Source organism: Ranitomeya variabilis, chromosome 1, assembly GCF_051348905.1.
Source record: "Ranitomeya variabilis isolate aRanVar5 chromosome 1, aRanVar5.hap1, whole genome shotgun sequence".
NCBI lineage: Eukaryota > Metazoa > Chordata > Amphibia > Anura > Dendrobatidae > Ranitomeya > Ranitomeya variabilis.
In genome coordinates, this window is record NC_135232.1 from 94,605,578 (window position 1) to 94,633,172 (window position 27,595).

At 41.3% G+C, this 27,595-nt stretch overlaps 1 protein-coding gene across 2 annotated transcripts in view; it reads right to left on the minus strand.

Annotated features, from left to right (window-relative positions):
* Window positions 1-27,595, minus strand: part of ADAMTS6 (ADAM metallopeptidase with thrombospondin type 1 motif 6) — a 363,879-nt gene that overhangs the window by 64,691 nt on the left and 271,593 nt on the right. For both annotated transcript variants that reach the window (XM_077286170.1, XM_077286161.1), the window contains 2 exons: window positions 27,508-27,571; window positions 11,958-12,060 (listed from right to left, as the gene is read on the minus strand). In XM_077286170.1, coding sequence (XP_077142285.1) covers window positions 11,958-12,060; window positions 27,508-27,571 — 167 coding nt within the window. The remainder of the gene's footprint in view (window positions 1-11,957; window positions 12,061-27,507; window positions 27,572-27,595) is intronic.

The following is a 27,595-nucleotide window of genomic DNA, read 5'->3' on the forward strand; positions in this document are numbered from 1 at the left end:
TTGGTGTCCACTCTCAATTGATCATGTAGTTAATTCTCATGGTGTTTCACAGATGTAATAAGATAGACATTTCTCATTATAAGACCATACATCGCTATATATATTGAAGAACATTGTGAAGAATAACAACAACTATTTGTTCAGAAAAAAGATAATTACTTAGCAGTAATTTGATTTTCCAGAGTCATGACAGCACCGTATATGAGAGATGGCATCCGCCCCCAGGAACAGGAAACTTGCAGCAGAGATAAAAGAAGGGGGCGGCACCTCTCTCCTCAGTTTGTTTCAGAGTATGCAAGATAACCGCCTTATTAGTTTACATATGTATATTAAATTCATTACATTCATACCGTCACTCATATTTTCCCTTTTTTTTTTGTACATCACACAACCATCACCAAGATAGGGTGGGAATTAATGCGGTGCTGTCATGGCCCTGGAAAATCAAATTACCAGTAAGTAATTTTTTTTCCCTTCACCATGACAGCACCGTACATGAGAGGAAGAAATATAAAAGACTCCTAGGGTGGGACAAAAGCAGATAACACTTTTTTCCCAAAAGCAAGATTTGACAGTCCTAGATCTAGCCTATAATGACGGAAGAAAGTGGAGGGTGAAGACCATACCACTGCTCTGCAAATCTGTTCCACAGAAGCATTTGCCCTTTCCGCCCAGGATGTGGCTATGGCCCTTGTAGAGTGAGCTGTTACACCCAGTGGGGGAACTTGTCCAGAAGAGGAATATGAAAGTGAAGTAGCCGTATGCGGCCACCGTGCAATGGTTGATTTTGAGGCCTTTTTTACCGTTTGTCCCCTGAAAGGCGACAAAAAGGGCTGATGACTGTCGCCAAGATTTTGAGGCTTCTACATATTGGAGCAGGCAACGTCTGACATCTAGACAATGGAAGGTTTGCTCTCCCTGGGATTTTGGGTTGGCACAAAATGAGGAAAAAAATTATTTCCTGGTACCTGTGAAATTTTGAATTGACCTTTGCAAGGAAGGCCGGGTCAGTCTTTATAACTACTCTGTCATCCAGAAAGGTAGTATATGTGGGAATTTACTGATATAGCTTGCAGCTCACAGGTACGTCGAGCTGAAGTCAGGGCAACCAGGAGAACTGTCTTCAGTGTCAATTCCATTATTGAAATAGAAGTAAGAGGCTCAAAAGGAGGAGAAGTTAGGGCATTTAAAACTAAATTTAGATCCCAGGGAGCTACCTTGGGTAGTGATTTTGAGGGTCTGGCTGTAAAGGAGGCTCGAATGAACCTATAGACCCAACGGTGATCAGCAAGTTTTTGCTCAAATAATGCACTCAGTGCAGAGACTTGCACTTTTAAGGTGCTAGTAGATAATCCTTTTTCTAGCCCTTTTTGGAGAAATTCTAGAATTTCTTTTACCGGAATTTCTTGGCTTGTTTCGGACAACTGCCGTCCTGAACATTCCAGGAATCTTTCCCAAATTTTTTGGTACTTGTTCGACGTGACCTTTTTCCTGCTAGCGAGCAGAGTGGTTACTAAAGGGTCCGAGAACCGTTTGCTAATAGAAGTCCCCTCTCAAGTTCTAGGTGGTGAGATTGAGTCTGTGCACCTGAGGATGTTCTACTGGACCCTAGTGCAAGAGATTGTGGATATCCGGGAGGTTCCTGGGTCCGAGATACGCATGCGTCTGAGCCATGTGAACCATGCCCTTTTGGCCAAAAGGGTGCGACAAGGATTACTTGTGTCTTGTCTTCTCGAATTTTCTTCAGGACTATTGGGATTAATGGAATTGGGGGAAACATATAGGCCAGATGAAACGTCCGACCGTATAGAAGTGCATCCACTCCCTCTGGGTGTTCTCTTGGATTTAGAGGGGTAGAACTTGTTTACCTTCTGTTTTTTTTGTGGCAAACAGATCCACCTCTGGCGTGCCCCAGATGGCAAAGATTTTTCTAAATATTTCCTGATTCAGGGACCATTCTCCCTGATGTAAAACATGACGGCTTAGGAAATCTGCTACAAGATTTTCCATCCCTTTCTAGTGTGTACCTGACAGGGACAATAGGTTATTTTCTGCCCATATAAACAGCTCTTTGGCTTCTGCCATCAGGGATGTTGACCTTGTGCCCCTTGCCGATTTATGTAAGCTACGGTCGTGCTGTTGTCGGATAATACTGCCACATGTTTTCCTTGGACTTCCTCTTTTGCATGAAGAACTGCCCGCCTCACTGCTGTCAACTCTTTTAGGTTGGAGGATGCTGCCCTCATTGAGGGTTCCCATTGGTCCTGTAGGATTCGTCCTGCCAGGTGTGCTGCCCAACCCAATGGACTTGCATCTGTAGTCCGCACCACTGGGTTCCGCACTGACCAAGGTACAGCGTTTAAGTTTTTGGTGCTTAGCCACCACATTAACTAGTCCTGCACTCGTGGCGATAGAAGAATCTTCCGATTCAAGCTGTACGGATGCTTCGCCTGCTCGGATAGAATCTGCTATTGTAACTCTCGCGTATGGGCTTGCGCCCACAGGACAGCTGGGATTGTTGCTGTTAGGATACCTAAGAGTGACATCGCCCCTCTTACCAAGATGGGCTGACCGGGTTGCACCTGTTGTATTTTTTTGTTGTATGGTCCGAATTTTCCTTTTCTGGCAATGCTGCCCACTGGTGGACAAAAAAATAGAAGTCTTCTCCCCACCGAAATTCTGGCATCATTGGTGTTTTGGATCTGATTTAGGGGGAGGCTTACTGAAGAGGAACTCTTTATTTTTGCTCTCTCTCCAGGGTCTGCCCCGCATGGACCCGTCGTCTGATCGGCCTTGGCCCCCTCTAGTCCCGGACCCTCGAAAGGAAGAGCGAGGGTTATCCCAACGATGTCTAGAGAAGGGGGTGGCAGAAATCGTTTTTTGTTGTATGACGCCTTCTCTAGGATTTCATCCAATGCTTTCCCAAAGAGGTACTGTCTCTCACAAGGAACTGCACAGAGTTTAACTTTCGATTGAAAGTCTGTGGCCCAGTTTTTAACCACATTGCTCTGCGACCTCAATTAGATAGTGCGCATGCCATGCACGGGCGGCACATCGTACGGAGTCAACTGCGGCATTCGCTAGGAACCCTGCCGCTCCTTGCAAGGAGGGTATTGCTTCCAGTAGCCTCTCTCTTGGGTATTTGTTTTTTTTCTGCTCACTTAATTCCTCGAACCACTTGACCATAGCACAAGCTGTACAAGTGGCAGCTACCCTAGGTTTAAATGGCCATGCCGATGCTTCCCAAGCTGACTTTAGAAAGGCATACACTTTTTTGTCAAGGGGATCTTTTAAGGCACCCATGTCCTCAAATGGTAGGGCTACCACTTCAGAGGTACTAGCGATAGCAGCATCCAGTCTAGGAGCCTTTTCTCATTTCTCACAGACCTCCTCGTCAAATGGATGTTTGCGTTTCAGTGTCTGCGGGATGGACATCTTTTGGTTTGGCTTTTTCCACTCCCTTTTAGTCAAATTTAGGATATTCTCATGAAAGGGAAAAACTCTGCGTTTCTTCCCCTCCAGGTTACTAAAAAGGAATCCTGATTTGTTAGTTGTTCCCAAGTGTTTCCACCCCCATAGTAGCCCTAACAAGCTTGAGTAATTTTCCGATATCTTTGGATAAATAATAAGGGTGGCCATATTCCTTGTCCGAGGAGTACAGGTCTGAGTCATCAGAAAGGGTTAATTCTCCCTGCTCTTCCTCTGAATCTACATCAGGCCGTGTATGCTGTTTTAACTGTTCCTTTACTGTTGTCTTTACTTCCTCTCGAATAATAGTTTTTATGCTCTGGAGTAGGGACGGAGACTCTTCGGCCACTGTTTTATCAATACATGAATGACAGAATCGCTTGTCATATGTTCTAGGGAGGGTTTCTTTACAAAGTGCACATGCCCTGTTTTTCTGCTTTGATGTGGCTTTTTTCCCCTAAGGAAAACATGATACAGAGGTGTCATTACCCACATGTTTTGCCTTACCAAGGCACTCACCCATCCAATACCCTGGGTACCCCGGTAGCCTGTGGGTTCAGTTCTTCATCCGGTATACACTGTTCCATTCCGGGTTCCCCCATGCTTCCATGAGAAGCTGCTGCCACATCCATCTATACTTTATTTTGTAGGAGCGGTGTGCACGCCTCTGGAGCAACTCCCTCCCGGAAGTGTCCAGCACAGTCTCCCCTGGCGTTTACCCGTCACTTCCTGTACGACCAGAAGCCGTCCCATTCACTCGGCGCCAGTGTCGTGATGGACATGCCCCTTCCCGGCTCAGCCTCCTGACAGGAGCGGCCGTCGAGGAGATGAGGCGCGCACATGGCAGCCCCCAGGATGCCGAGATGATGGACGTGCGCCACCACGCCCAGCTGCCCCCACACAACGGACCTCGGTCTCTGGACCGGTATCACAGAGGGGGATCCCCCTGGAGGTATGCAGCCTGCCACAGGCATCTACCTGCAGGAACAGGAAACCAAAACGGAGGAGAGAGGTGCCGCCCCCTTCTTTTACCTCTGCTGCAGGTTTCTTGTTCCTGGGGGTGGATGCCATCTCATGTACGGTCCTGTCATGGTAAAGGGAAAAAAATTGTCTGAATCGTGACTAGGAAAAAAACAGTAAATGGAAGGATAATATATAATAAAACTGCAGTCTTCCCATCTCAGAGTTACAATATGTGAGCAGATATATTACCATAACTTTAGCTTTTGCAAGCTAAGATATTTTGCCAGGAATGCAAAGAATTTGCAGAACTACATGATCATCAAGAGTAAAATATATATTCTGGAAATGTGAAAAAGCATAGAAATGCTCAAATAATTTTTTCATTATGAGCCACAATGACTAGACTGAAAATCAGAATGGACAAGGCATTGACTGAAGATACAATAAACCCTATAATATCCTCCAGTCATACAAAAAAGGGGACCCAGAGTGACATTAATACCAAGCATGAAACATAGTATCAAATACAAGCTACTGCCACTCTAACCATTTGTTTTTATTGTATGGTTTCCAAAATGTTCACATTTGTGACTAAAAAATGAAAAGCTCCCCTTTATTACCATACTAATAGAACCACCTTTATATTTACCCTTGTGAAGACTATCCTCATCTCCTATCAACACCATACATTTTAACTTGTTCTACTCTTAAACACAATTTTGCCACTACATTACTTTACATTTTGCATGCAACTGAATGAGTTGACACGTGTCTGGGGGTTAAATGCTTTTAACTTATTTCAACTTAGCTACAGCTTTTATAATTAATTGAACATTTGCATATTTCCCAGAGGAGCATTGCAAGGCTTAAAAGTTTCCTCACCTTGGCATGTCAGGCTTGACATGTCACTCTCAGCAAGGAGAAAAGTTACCCCTTGGATCCTGGTCAGACGCCTCTCTCATAGCTAAACCAGATCTCACACTTTGCACTGAAGAGGGGAAGTACCCTGAAACACAGTTTGTCTGCAAATTGAGATTTTGGTTTTGGCTTTGAGCCTAAGTCATGTGACAAGGCTCGTTAGAGGATCGATATTGACTTTTAGGATTGCTACTTCCTATAAGTGGCACTAGAGTTCTAGTCCTCATCCTCTCTGAACAGACAATATGCATAATTAATTTTGAAAAGGTCTTTTCAGCACCATAAAAACCCTATAAATTTTTAAAGCCTTTGGTTGCTGTCTCTCACGTATAGACTTGAGGGAATGAACTATAAAGACTCAAATGAAAATCGTTGAAATCTCCAGATAGATTTAGGTTAAATATTTATTCTTATGGGTCATCATGTAAACTGAGTCATTTCATTAATCCCTTCCACCACCAGCAATCAATGACCAGACATGATTCTGGTCCATACAATTTATTTTTTTAATTCAATCAAGCAATCTCGGTTAGATTTAGAGGATACCAGACTCCAGGCTTGATGACATGAACTCTAATCTAAGTCACTGATTAATTGTTCCTCCTCACTAGCAAATGCTTCACCCTATTGTGACCTGATCTCTCCTTTTTTGGACATCTGTTTTACCTCATATCACCTCATTCTCCAGTATGCCAGACACTGTGAATCAATCAGTGTGCTTTCAGAAGACAGCATGTGTGACCACAACCTCTAGACAAAGTATGTCCCTCATGTAAACGTTCTGGCTAGATTAATATAAAAAAAATCCAGCAATTAAAATAAGCTTATCTTACGAGAACAAGAGCCACTTAACTACTGAAAAGGTAGATGCAAATTACTAATTTCAGAAGTCCACATTTAATTTCACTTACAGATGTGTCCATTCTTACCTTAGATCTTGGCTTGACAAATCCATAGTTGTGTCTACCCAATTCCCACATTTGAAAAAAAAAACCAAAAACACGATTTTGCGGTTTTCTTCCACTCTCTAAGTGCTTAGTGTTTGTCAAATAAATTGTAGCTCGTCAGTGGTAGAATGTCGCAAAATTTAAAAAAGGTAAGTGTGGTCACATCTGAATCAAGCAAAGAAGTGGATGTGAGAAGACCAGCTGCTCTAAAAGTCCTGTGAGATAATCCCTTTTCGAAGGTTGATCTCCATGCTTTACCAAAGTCCATCAGATCTCCACTTAGATCTCCACTTAGATCTCCACTTAGATCTCCACTTAGATCTCCACTTAGATCTCCACTTAGATCTCCACTTAGATCATGTATAAAAATGAGACTAAAGGAAACTAATTGCATCAAGGTTTGTTTCATGCTTGATCCTATAAAAGTTTACATTTCTATTCTCCTAGCCGATGGGTTGTTTTATTGTTTTCTGTTGGAGGAACTTGCCTCATCATAACTTACTACCATCACTGGAACAAGGAGGCAGCCCTCTAATGTTCTTGCAGGTGTATTAGTTTAAAAACCAATATTTCGGCTATAACTTATGCCTTTCTCACTCCTGCTTGAACCAAAATGTCACATGTTGGACTAATAGATCTTTTTGCAACAAACTTTGAGTGCTGACCTCTTCGAATACTTCTGCTCTTGTATTGTGGTCTGTCTAGAATTACCTACGATGAAGGGTGCACCATGATTAAAGCTCCATAAGTCAGGACCTGGAGTGCTCTACATACGATTGTACTTTAGCCATATCATTATCACAATATCACGCTGTGTTACAGTTAACTTGCATCTAATAATCCAGAAAGTTTGAGGATCTTGCTCTTTTCCAGTACACAAGTCTAGACAACTCAGCAGTGAGAAGTAAAAGGTGAAATTCTTATTTATATTCCTATTCCATTTTAATAACCAGGAAGCTAATAAAATATTCAGCTAATCTGGCAATTATTAAATAATTTGTTTCATAGATTTTTTTTGTAATTTTAGCCCTGAAGGTAAACCAACTGTACCATCTTCACGTACATATTAAGAAATACTATTCCAAAAACTTCCCTTTATATAACAAGATTGTGTTAATCCCACAGTAAAAGAGTGGGTAAATGTGGTCAATCCGCCCAATGTCTTATTGAGGTGGGACTAATGGGGAAGGGTAATGTGGGTTGGAGATCCTTCAAATCCTGTCAGGTATTATGAGGTGCATCCTGGTGCCAAGTCTTGCCCAGTTAATGCAAGCTGCAATCTCTATGTGTCCTGACATCTTTCTAGCATAGAGCCTCACTTACACTTGCTCATTCTTTCTGCTTCCAACACAGCAAATCCAAGAACTGTTCATTTTCTTCCCCTTGACAGGTGCAATTGTCCCCAGCTAATCAATGTCACGAAACCCTCATGTTTAATAAGGTCCATAACATAAAGGCTATTTTTACAAAAATGTTGTCCAAGTTCAACATGAAAGTGAAAAAAAGGTGAAAAACATAAGAAATGAAAAAAAAAAAACACCTCAAAATAAATACCTTTATGGCATATTTAACAGATTAGCACAGTGTGTGCTTCATGGACTTTCATGTGCGCCCTTTAAATCATGAAGTGAATGGAAAAGCACATTAAAAGCATGACCTAATTTTCCTTTATATAAAGAATCTGAGATGCTGAGCTGTAAAACGTTACACAATTCAGAGCAGTTCAGTTTACAGTTCTTCTTTTCCTCAAGAAGACAGCACCGTGTCTGTGTAATAGCAAAAGAAAGGATTACGGGTGGAATCCTAAATCATTATCGTCTGCTTGAAGGGCAGAAGTGGTTTACAATCCTGCCCTAAGTTATGCATGAAACATAAGAATACATTCACCCCGCATCCATCTACGAAGGTTTTCTCCTGGCCAAATAACAGATTAGATTACCATGTATGTGGATTCACTGACGACAACCCCTGTGCATATGTTCTATGTCGGCACATTGATGTTGTAGAATGAAATCACCTGCTCGGGATCACCCTTACATAGGCAGAAAAAAAAACATCCGAGCTATGGACAACTTAGAACCACCATATATTACACCAACGGGTACCATATAAAACAATATTTACAGTCCGACGCGTCTTCAGCAGTTAACCCTGAAATGAGACTGACATTTTGAGACAATTTCTTAACCGGAGAAGGGGGAAGGACATAAAAGGGAGAGTGTGAAGTTTCTAAAAAGATAAAATAGCAAAGTGGTGGTGGAAAAAAAAGAAGCAAATTTGCAATTTATACCTCTTCTAAAAAATCTTCTTGGCTCTTAAATACGGAGGGATTTTTAACGTTATAGTTTACAGCTTCTTACTTAGTTCACCCTGCATTCTCAGAGTGGTCGGTTACCTAGATAAGGATTTGCATCGCTCGTAGGCTTTATAGTATGCATTTGTAGCTCTGAAGTTGGCCAGATTGCTGGATCCTGCCAGCTTCAGCCTCCTTCTGTGTCTCCTATACTAGAGGCAAAGCTGTCTCTGTTAGCAGTCTTGGAGAGCGTTCAGTTTGGACCATCAGTTTAACAAGGCAGCAGGACACAACTACCAAGCGTCAGGAGCGGTATGCCTCCCCCTGGGAACCAGGAAGCAGATTAGCAGTGACCTCCTGAAGCTTAAAGATGCAGTTAACCTTTAGGCTATGGTCACACGTTGCGTTTTTTGCAGCATTTTTTTCCCAGCAGCCAAAAACCTGCTCTCTTGGTAGTAAAACCACTACAGGGTGGGCCATTTATGTGGATACACCTAAATAAAATGGTAATGGTTGGTGATATCAACTTCCTGTTTGTGGCACATTAGTATATGGGAGGGGGAAACTTTTCAAGATGGGTGGTGACCATGGTGGTCATTTTGAAGTCGACCATTTTGGATCCAACTTTATTTTTTCCAATGGGAAGGGGTCATGTGACATCAAAAATATTGAGAATTTAACAAGAAAAGCAATGGTATGCTTGGTTTTAACATAACTATATTCTTTCATGAGTTATTTACAAGTTTATGACACATATAAAATGTGTTCAAAGTGCTGCCCATTGTGTTGGATTGTCAATGCAACCCTCTTCTCCCACTCTTGACACACTGATAGCAACACCGTAGAAGAAATGCTAGTCTTAGGGGTCAGATTCCTTGTAGGAATGCTCAGACCTGACAACCATAATGTGGTGGTGCACCATCTTGCTGGAAAAACTCAGGGAATGTGCCATCTTCAGTGCATAAAGAGGGCAACACATCATCATCATGTAGCAATTTCAGATATCCAGTGGCATTGAGGTTTCCAATGATGAAGAATAGCCCCACTATCTTTGTACCCCATATACCACACCATACTATCAATTATGGGTGTAAGGTCCGAGCATTCCTACATGAACAGTTTCCTGGAAAGTGGATTGGTCATCATGGGCCAGTTGAATGGCCACTAAGGTCTCCCAATCTGACCCCCTTAGACTTTTATCTTTGGGGTCAACTGAAGGCAATGGTCTATGCTGTGAAGATACGAGATGTGCAGCATCTGAAACAACGGATACTGGAAGCCTGTGCTAGCATTTATTCTGCGGTGTTGCCATCAGTTTGTCAAGAGTGAGTGAAGAGGGTTGCATTGACAATCCAACACAATGGGCAGCACTTTGAACACATTTCATAAGTGGTCAAACTTGTAAATAACTCATGAAAGAATAAAGTTACGCTAAAACCAAGCACACCATTGCTTTTCCTGTGAAATTCTCAATAACTTTCATGTGTCACATGACCCTCTTACCATTGAAAAATATGAACATGGATCCAAAATGGCCGACTTCAAATGGCAGACACGGTCACCACCCATCTTGAAAGGTTCCACCTCCCATATACTAATGTGCCACAAACAGGAAGTTGATATCACCAGCAATTCCCATTATATTTAGGTGTATCCATATAAATGTCCCACCCTGTACATTCAAAAACACCCATTTTTCAACATTTTTAACTTTGTTTTTCGCAATCTTTTTTTTTGCTGCGCTTTTGGCTGTAGAATACTTATGTGATCAGTCTACAGTATATGTTTAGTAAAGTTAGTTTTATTCACTAAAATCGCTGCATTTGCCAAATTTTCTCATTACTTAACTTGAGTGAAAAAAACGCTTTAAGAAATGACATGCCGCAGATTTAAAAAAACGCTGCAGTTTTCCAATTCAGTCAGGAATAAAAAAAAAAAGTATGTGCAGGAGATTTCTAAAATCTCATGACTTTTGCTGGCACTGTAAGAAGATGCTTTTAATTTGCATTAAAAACAAATGCAGCAAAAACTCAATGTGTGAATATAGCCAGAAAGTTTTTGACGGCAAACATCTATTACACAACGTCACATGACCTCAACTTTTCTCTTCTCCTTGCTCCACAGATCTCTTGCTGTACAATAATCGTGATGTCTACTGTCTTGTTTTTTCCCCCATGCACACACTTTCCCAACAGCTCATGCATCAGACATACAGACTGCATGAAATTTGGATGCGTATCTACATCACACGTTTAATACACAGTAATGCGCAGAGATATGAGGGGTACTGGTTTGGTTCTGCTATTAACTAAAAGTGTACTGGATGGGAAATCAACATGTCACCAAATGGAAAATGTAGTTCATGGTATAAGGCAAACATTTTGGCATGCCCCAAAACGGAAAACCATGTGGATCAACTAGAAGATCGGTGGCAAAAAAAACGTAAAAACTACACAACACATTTGACTCACTTCTATTCCATAGGAAAGCATGTTTACAAGTCATTATAAAGACTTCAGAACTCCCAGAAAACTCTTATAAAGTCTGTGCTCGTTCAAGAAACATCCACAATAAGGCACCGTATCCCTAGCAAATAGTCTAATATTTGATGGGAAAAAGGGAGACACAAAGCGCAAATAGGGTCTTATCTCACAAAAAGAATGGAGGAATCACCAAGAAAATCGCTCACCTGGTGAAGCTGAAAGCAGGCATGTGAAGATTTCAGCTATCGCAGATCCACAAGCCGGTCACCGACCATATGAAGCAGTATACTATAGGAAGTGTGGATTAAATCCGCGCTGGCCCCTTCTTCAGTAATTACCACATACAACATTATATTGTTGTATGTGGTAATTCCTGGAGAAGGGGCCATAAGAGCCCTGAAACGCGTTGAATAAACCACTGTTTTTAATTCTACTATCAACTGGAACCTCATCATTACTGCGGCAGCGCGGATTTAATCCACACTTCCTATAGCAAGTAGTCTGGCAGAATACAGAGACCCTCAGCTCAAGACAGAAGGGACAAGTCAGTTACACAGAACTCACAGCAGGTCTTTCTCCATCTTCAACTGGTCTCGCAAAAATAAACCAAGGTTGAGAACCAGTACCATGGAAATTCCTAGATTTCCACCTTCTATATAGGCATTATAACCATTCAGAGTCCACATTTTTAGTTTTGCATCCAGTTCAGAAAATGGTGGCTACTATTTGTTGAACAGTTTACGTATACAGTATAACAGGAAGACACAAGGAAACTCTCTGAAGCAACAAATATCACAAGTATCAATGAAAAGTGAAGAGCAAAGATACCATTACCAAAAAAACAATCCTCAAATTAGGCGATTCCCTGGTTCCATCACACCTTACCTCCAGTGTAGGGTTTCCAGTTGTAATATTTCCCTCGGAAAGGCATATTATCAAAGTCCGCACACTGCTTTTCTCTGAAGTCACGGGACCCTGATGGGCAAGGCTAAGAACAAAGAAAACAAACAAAAAAAAACAGAGGAACATACATGTACGTTAAAATCATGTGGTTCATGGCAGAACTCAAGAATAAATGTGTGCGTCAGTACATCATACAATGTTTATGTAATTGTATATACAGTACAGACCGTATTCTCACTAAATTATTATATGACATGCGTAGCATAACTGTTGAATGTCGGAGGTCAGCAAGTTAACCCCAGTGTGGATAAATTTTGGGGAAACCCCCTTTAAACATTTACTGCCATAAAATAACCCATAAATGCCCAATGGGATTGGGTCCAAATTAGCAATGGAGAAGTGGCTTGGTTCTTTGACTTCAGTAAAAAGATGGCTGCTCTTGTACCTGACTCTTTTTATTAAAGTATATGAAGAATGGTGGAGCTCAGGAGCAGTGAATGTGGGCCACAAGAAACCCAAACTCTCTAGAGATGGTATCCGAGCCTTTATGTAGTGTTAAAGAGATATTACCATTTAGAATTTGCCATAAATGATTTTTATGGCAAACCCCAAATTGTAGTATCTCTTTAATACTGTATAAATTATATAGAGGATACTGATATTTCCCATCAACTATGCATTGTTCTAAGGCGCTCAAGCAACTCTAATTGGCCATGATAACTGATCTGGCCAGTTGTACATCGGTTTTCATTACTGGAGTAGACCTTGTTCAGATGGATATGCTATACCATACAGTAGTAAAAAAAAATTGTACAGTTGGCACGCAGACTAAATTGTATCTTTTGTAACGTTGGACAGGCAGAATATAATAGAGGTTATATAAACAGTTTTAAGTGTTGCACCAGTTCCTCAACAGCTTTAATCTCCAATGCATGTCAAGGATCCCTTAGCAATTAATCCATCAGGTATCTCCTTATAAACACATAAAAAACAGATGAAGAATCTCAAACGTAAACAGGGCTTTGGAAAAGCAGTTAAAGTTCCGCAGCACCAGCTGTTTCAGAGTTTGTGCTGAGATGTACCATTAGCCTCCTGCTAAGGGAATTATCGAATTGCTGTGCAACCTAATGAAGTCCATCAAGCACCAGTATAAATAATTTTATGAGGAATGCAGAAGAAAAGAAAGAGTTCATGTTCAACATATTCCCTAAACCACTGCAGACCAAAAATCCTAAACAGCAACCACTGATGAGGAGCGATGTCAATGGATTCTGCATAGAAATGTACAGCTGTGAATTAAACAGTGATGCCTTTTAAAGCTCGGTGGACATCCAATGCCAGTAGAGGGCTTCCTCATCTGGTGTTACGACTTGGTCCAAACAAACACATTAGCTAAAATTATCTTCACATATGCACTGCGACCTGTGCTCATGCTGGAAACCACAATGTTGTGCCGAATCGAACATTTGGTTGTTCCCAATGGCGCTGAAAGGGCCCCACTGATTAACAAAGAGTCCATTTGGGTTTATTTTGGAATTTCTGTCTTTTTGGAGAAAAAAACATAGCACTGAGGCTTCCAATACTAATGTGAACATAGTCTAAGAAAATGTAATTGAATCAATGAAAGTCTTGAACCACCAAAGATTTCCATATATTGTTATGTTAATTAGCTTCTCTTAGGTCCCTGTAAGCAAAAGGTGTATCCTATTGTCATGTTTGGCAGAAACTGTAGGGAAACAGAGCGCACAAGACTATAGGGTTTTACCTTTCTAAAAAGATATATTAGATCCAGGTAATGTGCTCACTCGAGCGAGTTGTCTAAGCACAATTCCTGTAAAAGTTCAATATCTGTTGCTGCTGCCTCGTGGCTGGGGGATGAACTCCACAAGGATGCTTGACGAGAGAGAATTCATGGTTATAGGCCGTGCTACCGAAATAAAGATCCTTGATCCAGAGATATAATAAGCTGTTTTATTCCATATATTGTCTCTTCTTGTCATTGTCACACGTTTGACAGGTTTCCATCTGGTTCTTTATCGTGTAGAGTAGTAAGAGTATATTAGCATGTGCACGGAGTTCTGTTACATCAGTGTTTCCTAAACTCCAGGCCTCAAGATATCCCAACAGATCATGTTTTCAGTATTTCCTTAGTATTGTAGAAGTGATGGAATTATCATCAAGCATCAGAAATTGCCAAGGGTTCTCTCACATGTGCAGTACTAAAGAAATCCTGAAAACATGGTCTGTAGGGGGCTGTGAGGACAGGAGTTGGGGCAACACTTCTACATTGACTGCATAGGCCAAATACGATCAGAATTCACCCAAGTAGCATTCATGTGATACGAAGTTGGTTTAATAAGGAAAACAATGGAAGACCACCAGTTGTGAACAAATGTCACACCGCTTTCTTGGACGTATGTTGACAAGTGTGCACAGCTACGGACTGTCAGAACAAATGTTTTCCTGCAAGCTTAATTTTTGGCATGCCAATGTCAACTGGAGCCATGGCAAAAGGACATTTACATTTCATGCTTAAATTAGTAAAAGAATCAAATGATAGGCACAGAAAGTAAATTTTTTTTAAATGCATTTTCATTTGTAAATTGATTGTTTCTATGGAGGGTCAATGCTCCCAAGTTCGGCTTTGGATGCCAAAAGTTAAAATCCAACGTGACAACCCATATCCATGTCATAGGGTCTCGATTCAATAAGCAGTTCTCGCTCCGGAGGACACCAGCTGTCTATATATTAAAAGGGTGGACATTCATGTGAGTGGTGGCCATCTAACATATTTCTACTCATAAGTTTCCCCTGGCAAAATCAGATGTCTCCAGAGGGTGTCATGAGTAGAACACAGGAAATCATCTGACGACCCGAGAGGCCATATTCTGAAAGGGCTTGTCTGTGCCAAGACCCCTTCTTTAAGGAGTTTCAGCACCTATTGCCACGGAGCGATGACTGCATATGTATGGCACACTACGTGCAGACATCAGTTTGGAGCCAAGCGGAATTTCCCATTGCCTGCTGCAGTCAAAATGTTCTACTGGCATGACAGCCATTTAGAAAAGGTCCACTAGGATATAAAGTGAGTCCATGAGCAGCGGACCATCCTTGATGGGGCATATGGACAGGGGTTATCTTCCTAAGACAACCCCATTATAAAGTTACAGAACCATCATGTAACATTATATTGCTACTAAGGGATACATGGATATTTCACATTAAACTGTAACATCTGTTTGCAAGTCAAAGACTATTTCTGAAGGCATAAGTGCAGCAATGTCAATACTTTGCCTGTTGGTGGCTACACTGTAATGATAGCTTATTGTATCTCTGTATTACTAGAGCACCGTATAACAAATACAATACCTTCTCAAAAGCCTTAGTAATTACAGCTTATTTTCATTCTGCTTCCTACCACAGCATGACAATGCTATAGGAATTGGAAGGTGAAGCCATTTCACATTTTAAAACTATGCAAACCCGTACAGAAATGCCAAGTGAAGTCTGAATATTTGTGAATTACACCACACGACTAGTAAAAACATTGTGTTCCCTGAGCAGTATGATGCTGCTTTGGTATGTGTGACTTAGCGGTAGAGGAAAAATACAGAGGGATCGACAACAACAAGATGTAATGATTCCATTTGGGTTGAAATAAGAATGACCTAATGATGACAACATACAGTGTCTTCTAAGTCTGTGCTACTTCACTAAGGAAATCGACTTCATCCGCCTAGTAAAACATTCCAAAAACCAATCTTCTTTAGATTTTCCAGTGTAATACCCTCTTCCTTGGAAATTAGTGAATGGTGAAATGCCAATGAAAATAACAAATACAAAAGAGAGGTGACATAGGGTTATTCATCACCAGTGGTGGGAAGGTGGGATTAAACCATCCAGACCATAATGAGCCGCATGACTTCACCAACTTCAATTTTTTTATTTTAAAGGCTTTTGCTTTATTTTTTAGGCATTTTGGGCAAAGATTTTATTATTTTTTTAAAGCCGATTATCCCAAATCCCCCATTTCGAGAGATCTCAAGCCAAGCGATGAGGTAAGGACTTTTATAGAGTCAACAATTACATGAATATATTTGGGGGGTTCATTTTATTTAATTTTTTTATTTAATGCTGGTAAAATTTATGGGTTAAGTAGATCATCTTGCTCATCTATATTATTTTGCAGTTTCAGTTGAATATGTGTCAAATAGAGATGAGATCAGCAGATCTTTTGAAATTTGTATTCACCATCTTGTCTGAATAATCCACAAAAATTTGATTTGCGGATAAATATTTTGAATGAATCTCAATACTGGAAAGATTGTAATTGCTTGGAAAATACATGTGGGAGAGAGGAGAGAGACAGAACCCCACTCACCAGAAGAGCTTGCTCTCTACAGGAGAGAGAGACTCACTCACCCAGTGTCTCTGGAGATAGGAAAACGACAAATTGTGCTCCTTGGGGAACCACTGATGGCCCAGGTACAGACCACCACTGTACAAGGTATGATAATCCGCTAGATGTCATAGTTGCAGGGAATTATGGGGAGGCTATGGGGCAACATAAAATAACATTAGCCCACTCTCTGATACTTCAGCAAGGTGGGAAATGGTGCTGGGCACTTTTTTATTTTGCAAACCGTGAATAGAATATCTAGAGAGTATTTGGACTTGGGCTGAGAAGCTCCAAATTTTCTTATGTAACCATTAATAAGTCTGTGTGCACAAGTTCTATATAGATTAATGACCCTAAGAAAACTTTCTCATGACTTTGAGAGAAAGAATCATGTACAGTTAGGTCCATATACACTCACCGGCCACTTTATTAGGTACACTTGTCCAACTTCTTGTTAACACTTAATTTCTAATCAGCCAATCACATGGCGGCAACTCAGTGCATTTAGGCATGTAGACATGGTCAAGACAATCTCCTGCAGTTCAAACCGAGCATCAGTATGGGGAAGAAAGGTGATTTGAGCGCCTTTGAACGTGGCATGGTTGTTGGTGCCAGAAGGGCTGGTCTGAGTATTTCAGAAACTGCTGATCTACTGGGATTTTCACGCACAACCATCTCTAGGGTTTACCGAGAATGGTCCGAAAAAGAAAAAAAATCCAGTGAGCGGCAGTTCTGTGGGCGGAAATGCCTTGTTGATGCCAGAGGTCAGAGGAGAATGGGCAGACTGGTTCGAGCTGATAGAAAGGCAACAGTGACTCAAATCGCCACCCGTTACAACCAAGGTAGGCCTAAGAGCATCTCTGAACGCACAGTGCGTCGAACTTTGAGGCAGATGGGCTACAGCAGCAGAAGACCACACCGGGTACCACTCCTTTCAGCTAAGAACAGGAAACTGAGGCTACAATTTGTACAAGCTCATCGAAATTGGACAGTAGAAGATTGGAAAAACGTTGCTTGGTCTGATGAGTCTCGATTTCTGCTGCGACATTTGGATGGTAGGGTCAGAATTTGGCGTAAACAACATGAAAGCATGGATCCATCCTGCCTTGTATGGAGCATCTTTGGGATGTGCAGCCGACAAATCTGCGGCAACTGTGTGATGCCATCATGTCAATATGGACCAAAATCTCTGAGGAATGCTTCCAGCACCTTGTTGAATCTATGCCACGAAGAATTGAGGCAGTTCGGAAGGCAAAAGGGGGTCCAACCCGTTACTAGCATGGTGTACCTAATAAAGTGGCCGGTGAGTGTATATTTGGACAGAGACAACATCTTTCTAATTTTTGTTATAGACATTACCACAATGAATTTTAAACAAAACAATTCAGATGCAGTTGAAGTTCAGACTTTCAGCTTTCATTTGAGGGTATCCACATTAAAATTGGGATGAAGGGTTAAGGAGTTTCAGCTCCTTAACATGTGCCACACTGTTTTTAAAGGGACCAAAAGTAATTGGACAGATTAAATAATTTTAAACAAAATGTTCATTTTTAGTACTTGATTGAAAACCCTTTGTTGGCAATGACTGCCTGAAGTCTTGAACTCATGGACATCACCAGATGCTGTTTCCTCCTTTTTGATGCTCTGCCAGGCCTTCACTGCAGTGGTTTTCAGTTGCTGTTTGTTTTTGGGCCTTTCTGTCTGAAGTTTAGTCTTTAACAAGTGAAATGCAGGCTCAATTGGGTTGAGATCAGGTGACTGACTTGGCCATTCAAGAATATTCCACTTCTTTGCTTTAATAAACTCCTGGGTTGCTTTGGCTTTATGTTTTGGGTCATTGTCCATCTGTAGTATGAAACGACGACCAATCAGTTTGGCTGCATTTGGCTGGATCTGAGCACACAGTGTGGCTCTGAATACCTCAGAATTCATTCGGCTGCTTCTGTCCTGTGTCACATCATCAATAAACACTAGTGACCCAGTGCCACTGGCAGCCATGCATGCCCAAGCCATCACACTGCCTCCGCCGTGTTTTACAGATGATGTGGTATGCTTTGGATCATGAGCTGTACCACGCCTTCGCCATACTTTTCTATTTCCATCATTCTGGTAGAGGTTGATCTTGGTTTCATCTGTTCAAAGAATGTTCTTCCAGAACTGTGCTGGCTTTTGTAGATGTTTTTTAGCAAAGTCCAGTCTAGCCTTTTTATTCTTGATGCTTATGAGTGGTTTGCACCGTGCAGTGAACCCTCTTTATTTACTTTCATGTAGTCTTCTCTTTATGGTAGATTTGGATATTGATCCGCCAACCTCCTGGAGAGTGTTGGTCACTTGGTTGGCTGTTGTGAAGGGGTTTCTCTTCACCATGGAGATTATTCTGCGATCATCCACCACTGTTGTCTTCCGTGGGCACCCAGGTCTTTTTGCATTGATGAGTTCACCAGTGCTTTCCTTCTTTCTCAGGATGTACCAAACTGTAGATTTTGCCACATTACTTTTGGTCCCTTTAAAAACAGGGTGGCACATGTTAAGAAGCTGAAACTCCTAAACCCTTCATGCAATTTTAATGTGGACACCTTCAAATGAAAGCTGAAAGTCTGAAGTTCAACTGCATCTGAATTGTTTTGTTTAAAATTCAGTGTGGTAATGTCTATAACCAAAATTAGAAAAATGTTGTCTCTGTCCAAATATATATGGACGTAACTGTAGCTTGTCACTGCACACTGTGATACTTTAAAGAGAATCTGTCAGCAGGATCACCCCTCCTAAGCCGTCTACATGGGCATGCAGGTCAAAGAAAGTTAAATAAAATGATACCTTAATACCTGCGATCCGATGTCTTATTCCACATCACATCATGTAAATGATCTGTTAAGATCTATGTGCCAGACATAGATCTCCCTCAGAATCTGCCTCCAGGGCTCATTTTAAAGGGGCGCTACCAAAGTGAGACATGTAATGACTGACAGTCTCATTTCCTGATCTCACAGAGCAAAGCTGTGTGTGATTATAATTAATACAATAGCATTACAAACACTGCAGCAGCAGTTGTCCTCTCAAAGTGCTGTCAGCTCTATTGTACTGACCCTCCAGCCAAAAGGCTGCCTGCCAGATAGAAGCTGAAGCACTATGAGAAGACAACTGCAGCTGCAAATGTCTTTGTAATGCTGTCCTGCAGAGCTGGGCAATGTGTGGCCCGCATGCCGCATCTGGTCCTCCGGCTGTTCCAGCCTAGCCTGCATACAGAGACAGCGGTGGGGCTGAAAACAGTGGCCCATGGGCCGCACCAAGCCCTCTGCCACCCGTCCGCTATTTCCCACTGTCATCGCTGCCCAAATCCTCAGGATGCAGACAGCAGTGAATACATTGGTGGAGGACGGGGACACGGCTCCTTTTTCCAACAACCAGTGTGTGAGACAGAAGACACGATGACATTACTTGATTGCACTGGTGCTGAGACAGACAGGAGCAGAGCGCTGTGCGGAACAAGAGCAGGTTGAGGAGGTTTTTTTTCTCTTTCTTTCATGTGTATGGGATTGTGTACATGGATATAGGAGGCTGTGTGTGCTGTATATTATAGTCTATATGGTGGCTCATACTGTACTTAGGAGGCAATGTGCAAGCTCATAATGAATAAAGGCAGAGTATAAGCTCATGCTGTGTTTAGAGAGGCTGTGTAGGGGCTCATGCTGTATACAGGGGGGCTGTGTAAAGGCTCATACCGTATACAGGGGGTCTGATGCTGTATATAATAAGGCTGTGTAGGGGCTCATGCTGTACACGGGGTCTGTGCTGGGGGCTCATGCTGTATATAATAAGGCTGTGTAGGGGCTCATGCTGTATACAGGGGTCTGTGCTGGGGGCTCATGCTATATATAATAATGCTGTATAGGGGCTCATGCTGTATACAGGGGGTCTGTGCTGGGGGCTCATGCTGTATATAATAAGGCTGTGTATGGGCTCATGCTGTATACAGGGAGGCTGTGCTGGGGGCCCATGCTGTATACAGGGAGGCTGTGCTGGGGGCTCATGCTGTATATAATAAGGCTGTATAGGGGCTCATGCTGTATACAGGGGACTGCGCTGGAGCTCATGCTGTATACAGGGAGGCTGTGCTGGGGGCTCATGCTGTATATAATAGGGCTGTGTAGGGGCTCATGCTGTATACAGGGGACTGGTTTGGGGGTTCAAGCTGTATTTAGAGAGGCCTTGTAGGGAGCTTATGCTGTATGTATATAAAAAGGCTGTGTACATGCTGTATGTGTATAAAAAGGCTGTGTACATGCTGTATACAGGAGGATGTCAGCATACTTAATTCTGCTAAATAACAAGTGATAATATAAATTAATAATTATAATCCATATGCTATTAACATTGAGCATAATTAATTTCCGTCTATTGGTTCGGCCCTTCAGAACAGTCACGGACTCTCATGTGGCCTGTTGAGAAATTAATTGCCCACCGCTGCTGTACTGTATTAGTTGTAATCACACACAGCTCCGCAGTGAGATCAGGATAGCAGACAGTCAGCTATTATATAATTATGCTAGTAACGTCTCCTGTCATTTGAAATAATCTCTGGAGGCAGATTCTCAGAAAGATCCATGTCATAGATATTAACAACTCATTTACATATTATTTAAAACACGGATTTCTCTGGAATAAGACATAGGATTGCAGACATCAAGGTATCATTTTATTCAGATTCCTATGACCTGCATGTGCATGTAGACGGTCTCGGTGGGTTAATTCTACTGACAGATTCCCTTTCAAAACACACCCTATCGATACGGGAATGAAAATGTCCAACTGTCACGTATTTCCAAGAGGAAGAAGAGAGGGGCAGCACAACACATGGCATAACAGAAGGCGTTTTATTGTTCGCTCTTATTGAATGCAGTAAAAAGAAGATATACACACATTATATACATATATAGGTGCAAGATACAATCAAGAGGAGTAGATTGGGTGCTTCCAAGTCCTCCATGAAGCCACACGTATTAGTAGTGGCATGAAGCAGAGTTTTACAGCTGCTAGTAACATTTTTCATTTCCTGTCTTTTACAGTCTTGCATTAGGAGTTTTCTAAATTAATAAACATTGTTTTGTAAGAACGCTCGGCTTCGTAATACAGAAAAGTGGCCTGGAGGAGGAAAGTAATTTCATGAAGAGCAGTCAGGGAACAGAAGAAAGGAATTAGTTTACCCTGGAGAGGTAGGAGACTTTTTTTTTTTTTTTACAAAGAGCAGAATCAGCAAAGAGTTACGTCTTAAAACTATTAAAGAGATGATGGATGCTGACACTGAGGGTAAACGGGTGGAGAAAAACAGCAGGTTTAAGAAACAGTCATGCACAGACCGTCCGATTCTCCTACGGTTAATTATAGCATTCATCAAGAGTGGGGCTCCAAAATCCCTTTTAGCAGACAGATATGTCGTAGCCCCCATATGGGTGAATATTAGAAACTTGCAGATTTTTTACTTTTTAATGGCAAACAAGTGATGCCACCTTGATGTGCCCCGTAAAGTAGAAAGGAATCCGATTGGGTACGAGTTCTGAAAAGTGCCAAATACAGGTGCTTCTCACTAAATTAGAATATCGTCTAAAAGTTAATTTATTTCTGTCCTTCCATACAAAAAGTGAAATTCATAATATAGCGTCATTACACAGTAATCTTTTCAAGTGTTTATTTCCGTTAATGTTGATGATTATGGCTTACAGCCAATGAAAACCAAAAAACCATAATCTCAGTACATTAGAATACTTAACAAAAACACCTGCAAAAGCTTCCTAAGCATTTAAAAAGGTCCCTCAGTGTTTCAGTAGGCTCCACAATCATGGGGAAGACTGCTGACTTGATAGATGTCCAGAAGGCAGTCATTGACACTCCACACGGAGGGTAAGCCACAAAACATCATTGCTAAAGGAGCTGGCTGCTCACAGAGTGCTATATCCAAGCATATTAATGGAAAGTTGAGTGGAAGGAAAAAGTGTGATAGAAAAAAGGTGCACAAGCAACCGGGATAACTGCAGTCTTGAAAGGATTGTTAAGAAAAGGCCATTCAAACATTTGGGGGAGATTCACAAGACTGTTGCTGGAGTCATTGCTTTGAGAGCCACCACACATAGAGGAAACTAAGACATGGGCTACAAGTGTCGCATTCCTTGTGTCAAGCCACTCATGACCAATAGATAACGCCAGCAGCCTCTTACCTGGGCCAAGGAGAAAAAGTAGCAAGTGCAGCCGTCTACCAGGACATTTTAGAGCACTTCATGCTTCCCTCTGCCAACAAGCTTTTTGCAGATGGAAATGTCATTCTCCAGCAGGACTTGGCACCTGTCCACACTGCCAAAAGTACCAATACCTGGTTTAAAAACAACAGTATCACTGTATTTGATTGGTTAGCAAACTCGCCTGATATTACTCCCATAGGGAATCTATGGGGCAATGTCAAGAGGAAGATGAGACACCAGACCCAACAATGCAGACGGGTTGAAGGCTGCTATCAGAGCAACCTGGGCTTCCATAACACCTCAGCAGTGCTACAGGCTGATCGCCTCCATGCATTGCCGCATTGATGCAGTAATTGATGCAAAAGGAGCCCCGACCAAGTATTGAGTGCATTTACTGAACATACATTTCAGTAGGCTAACATTTCGGATTTTAAAATAATTTTTCAAGCTGGTGTATAAAGTATTATAATTTACTGAGATAATGACTTTTGGGTTTTCATTGGCTGTAAGCCATAATCATCAACATTAACAGAAATGAACACTTTAAATAGATCACTGTTTGTAGTGACTAATATACGAGTTTCACTTTTTTTAATGAAGAACTGAAATAAATTTACTTTTTGATGATATTCTAATTTAGTGAAAAGCACCTGGACATATACATTTTTCAATATATGCATTCTTAACGAATTGTAATAAATGTATTTTTACAGGTGTTGCTCTGCAACAGATGCTAAAGTCAGCAGATAGCAAACCCTGATGTTCATATCGTCACAAGCACTTCTATTCCACAGTCAAAAATCAAAGTGGCTGAAAACTCAAGGAGTTCTTGGCCGTTCCTTCCATCTCCCTGTATAGGCATCGAACACAGCTCTAAATGTGATGTGAATAAAGTCTTAAAGAGGACCTGTCACTTCCCATAAACTTGTAAGTTTTTTTACTTGTTGAAAATGACGCTGTTCCCCTGAATTTGCCGCTGCATTTCTTTTATTTCTGCTGCTCTCCAATATCCAAGATATTTCCCTTTATTGTGTATATACATCTAGACTTTTATCCAAGTGGATGTAGTGGTCAAATTTTGTGTGGGTTTTCTTGAGAACCTCACCCAGTTGGTAAAGGGCTAGATTTACCATATATACACAGAAGAGGGGTCTAAATCTCTAGAACAGAGAGGCGCTGGAACATAAGGTAAAAAAAAATACATATTTATGGCACGTGACAGGTTCTCTAATGACTTTAGGATAGGCCATCAATATGTGATTAGGGGGCGCTCGAAGATAGGCCATCAATGTGTGATTAGTGGGGTGCTCGTGGCTACAGTCTGTCAGATCCCCACCAGACAATAGAATATCGGGGGTCACTTGACTCTTCTGAACACCTGACATTCTTAAATGTAATGGAAAACTGTATCATCCAAGCCTTTATTTAAGATATGAGCAACAAGGTTCATTCATTTTTGATTAATGCTCATTTTTAATGGAAGAATATTTTCTTACTACTGATAGATGCACCTTTCAAGTCTAAACACTTGATAGATATTCTTGAAAAATGGTAAAAGTATTTGCGGAGATCACCGTACATAGCCTGGCTACAACATGTAGATAGAGTGCCTGACCTCTAATTTCTAATCATATGGGGAAACATAAATTTGGGTAATTAGTCATGAACAACTTCATTCCCTTTAAGCTAGTGATACATTAGGTACAGCCAGAAGTAATTTCTTTCCTGGTAAGTATAGCTCAGTGTTCTTTACACAATTTAAAAAGCGTAGACCATGATTCTTCTACGAGGATTGCCAGACCTCAAACGCACAAGTAAACATTCAGAAACCACGAAAGGGTCCAAATGTTTTGGGTGGCGCAATCACAAAAAGCCACTAAACTAAATATGATAAAGGGTAACAATATTGCTCTTTTCTCATAGTCTAGAGGTCTGGAACTGTCCGTGGGGTCTTGAAGGACACTAAAGATTTTGCCAAAGTCGACTTAGATATAAATCACAATGATTAGGAGAACAAAGGACTGACATAGTGATAGAAAATGCTACACCAATTTAATACACTAATAATACAATATAAATTGTATGTAAAGCTGGTGTATTTCTATCTATTACTATTTAATATTGCTTATTGTTAGAGCACCATCAATTCCAGGGTGCTGTACATGTGACCCTCACTGAAAATGTTGGAACCATATGAGGGGTTTTCATTGCTATGTACATAGGTTTAAGTACCTTACTTTCTCAGTTTTCCTGGAGAGCCCCTTGATGATGTCACTTTAAGGCTATGCTCACACGTTGCGTTTTTGCTGCATGTTTTCCGCAGACAAAACCTGTTCTCAGAGAAGAAGCTGCTTACAAAAAAGCAGGCTTTCCTGTGGTTTTGCTGCATTTTTTTGCTGTACAGTGGCCCAACAAAAGCCCGATTTAACTTCCATAGGTTTTTGCACCAAAAAAGCAGCAAAAACTGAGACATGCTCTTTTTGCACTTACCTTTTTGTTTCCTATGGGTGAAAAAAATGCTGAAAGAAGTGACACGCCGCAGTTTGCAAAAATGTAGCAGTTTTCCAAATCAGTCAGGAAAATAAAACCAGTGTGTGTATTTGAGATTTCTGAAATATCATAGGCTTTGCTGGTACTGTAAAACACAGCTTCAAATTTGCACTAAAAAAAAAAAAAAACACAGCAAAAATGCAATGTGTGAACATAGCCTTAGGGTCCTGGATACAGTATTACGAATGTATATTGGTGAAAGGGCTGTTATAGAGGTCCAAAAGCTCATACTATGTCTGTAAAGTGCTGTGATATGTGATGGTGCTGTATAGGTATATTACATACTATATATGCATCTTATTTCATATGGAGGTACAGGTTTTTAAAAATGTATACAAGTCTGAGAAAAAATTAGTTCCTATGTTAATAATCAGGACTAAGCTTCAGGCCATTTAATCAATTGTGGACCAATTAACATCTGAAAATTCCTGTCTGTTCTGCATATACCATAAATGTGAGATTCTGCAGAAGATAATAGATTGTGCAGCTGCGGACTAATATAATAGATTGTGCAGCTGCAGGAGAGACCCTACCCTGCCTTTCTATTTTCTATGCCTTCCCCTATATACAGCACTCTATAAGTCCCATGCAGACAGTTAACCCGGCGTGACCCCCATCTGGTGTAAATGCCACAGCTGTACACTATAGCTCACACCCTGCTGCACCAGCTACCATCAGCGTTGGCACCGACTGACCATGGTGTTTTAACCCCTTAGACTTTATCTCATCTGTATCTTAATGCGGGAGAGAAATAAAAATTAGTGTCCTTTTAATTTCAGGTAACTTTTCAGAATAAACTGTCTTATGTGTCTGAAGAGAATTAACACCTTTTCTTGCTATTATTTACTTTGTATCCTGCATTATTCACCAGATTTCCCCTCTGCAGTCTAATTTTCGGTTATCTATGAGCTAGTGGGAAGAGACAAGCTAATATAATGTCCCAAATATAGATGGATGCCTGCTTCTTTCTCTGTTTAAAAGGGTATTCTAAAGTTTTTAAACTGCTTTAATTCATTAGACAGCATGAAAATGAGCAAGTTCACAAGCGACTTGCTTTTTTTTATGCTACCATTCTCCTGCTGTTTTGTCTTACAGAGTGTACATGGAGCTCAGCTACTGCTATCTGCCCTGAGCCTGGCGCAGTATGTGCAATTTTTACATCCATGTCAGCTCACTCTAGCCCATTGATTTCTATACAACAGTTAGCTGCTCCTCATCCCCACCACCCCCTCAGCTCCTTGACAAGCTGCTGCTAAAAATCTTGCAAAATCACCAGCCTGCAGCATCGCCATTTCCCAGATCAGGTCTCCTAATCGGGGATCACTGTCTCAAGTAGTGTTCTTGTCCAAATAATGCCCTGTTATCGCTATATGTAAATACGCTGATAGCAGCGTAGACTCAGAACAAACCATTGAAAGTTGCATGCGTTGCAGAAGAACTTGTGCTGAGCTTTATAGTTATGCTAATAATACAGCTTGACTAAACAGAATGGTCACCCAAAGAGGAGTGACTGCTCCCTGGAAACCATAAAGTAAAGAGACTCTTCCAGATTAGGAAGCGGATGCAGCAACCGGAGGAGAAGCTGATGCCGCTGGATCTTCCAAAATGAGTCCGGCTGCAGAAGTAGGACTTCAATCTGGAGGAGATTTACACCAACAAGAACTACTACACGCCCACAGAGAAGAGAAAATTTGAGACCTAGCTCTGAGATGCTCATAAGACTATTTGGGAACACCTCTTTAAGACATGATTAGAAGTAACAGAATGGATAAGATTATACTGAGCTGTGTAGCTGTGCATCCAGCTCAGGCATCATAAGCTAAATTGCTCCCCAACTGCATCATGATCTGCTTGTCTATCTGCCTGCACTTGTTTTCTCAGTCTGCTCCTCACTAAAGTATAATAATAGGTGTAACCTAACACGTCATTGAGCTGGCAGTTCCTCTTGCTTTGACCAAGAGGGAGTTGAGCTGCATTTCACAATTGATGAGGAGTTTCAATAGATAGTGGGGATAGGAAGAAGTGGCTGAAGAGGTACAGAAAGAAGCCAATTTCGCTGATGAGATACATGACAAAGTTTCTTTTATTTTCTTATTCTGTTGATTTTTGTGTTTTGTTGAAAGTACAGTTCCTATATGTCCCTAGGATTCCAGCTTGTCTGGCCGATTTCTTCAATCTGTAGACATGTGTTGGCTTCAGTGTTTGATAACCTTCAAATCATAACAAGGTACAATCTTGTTCAGGTGTAGGCTTAGGTGTATATAGATATTAATGCTGCAGAAAACTGATAACTGTAAATCAACCCAAGACTGACAATCCAACATAGGGAGGAAGAGTGAGGTTTACTTACATCGGTGTTACAAGAGCGGTAGCGCTTCCGTTCTCCAAGGCAATATTTTCCTCCTCCTGATGGCCTGTAAAAAGGCACTGTGCTTTAC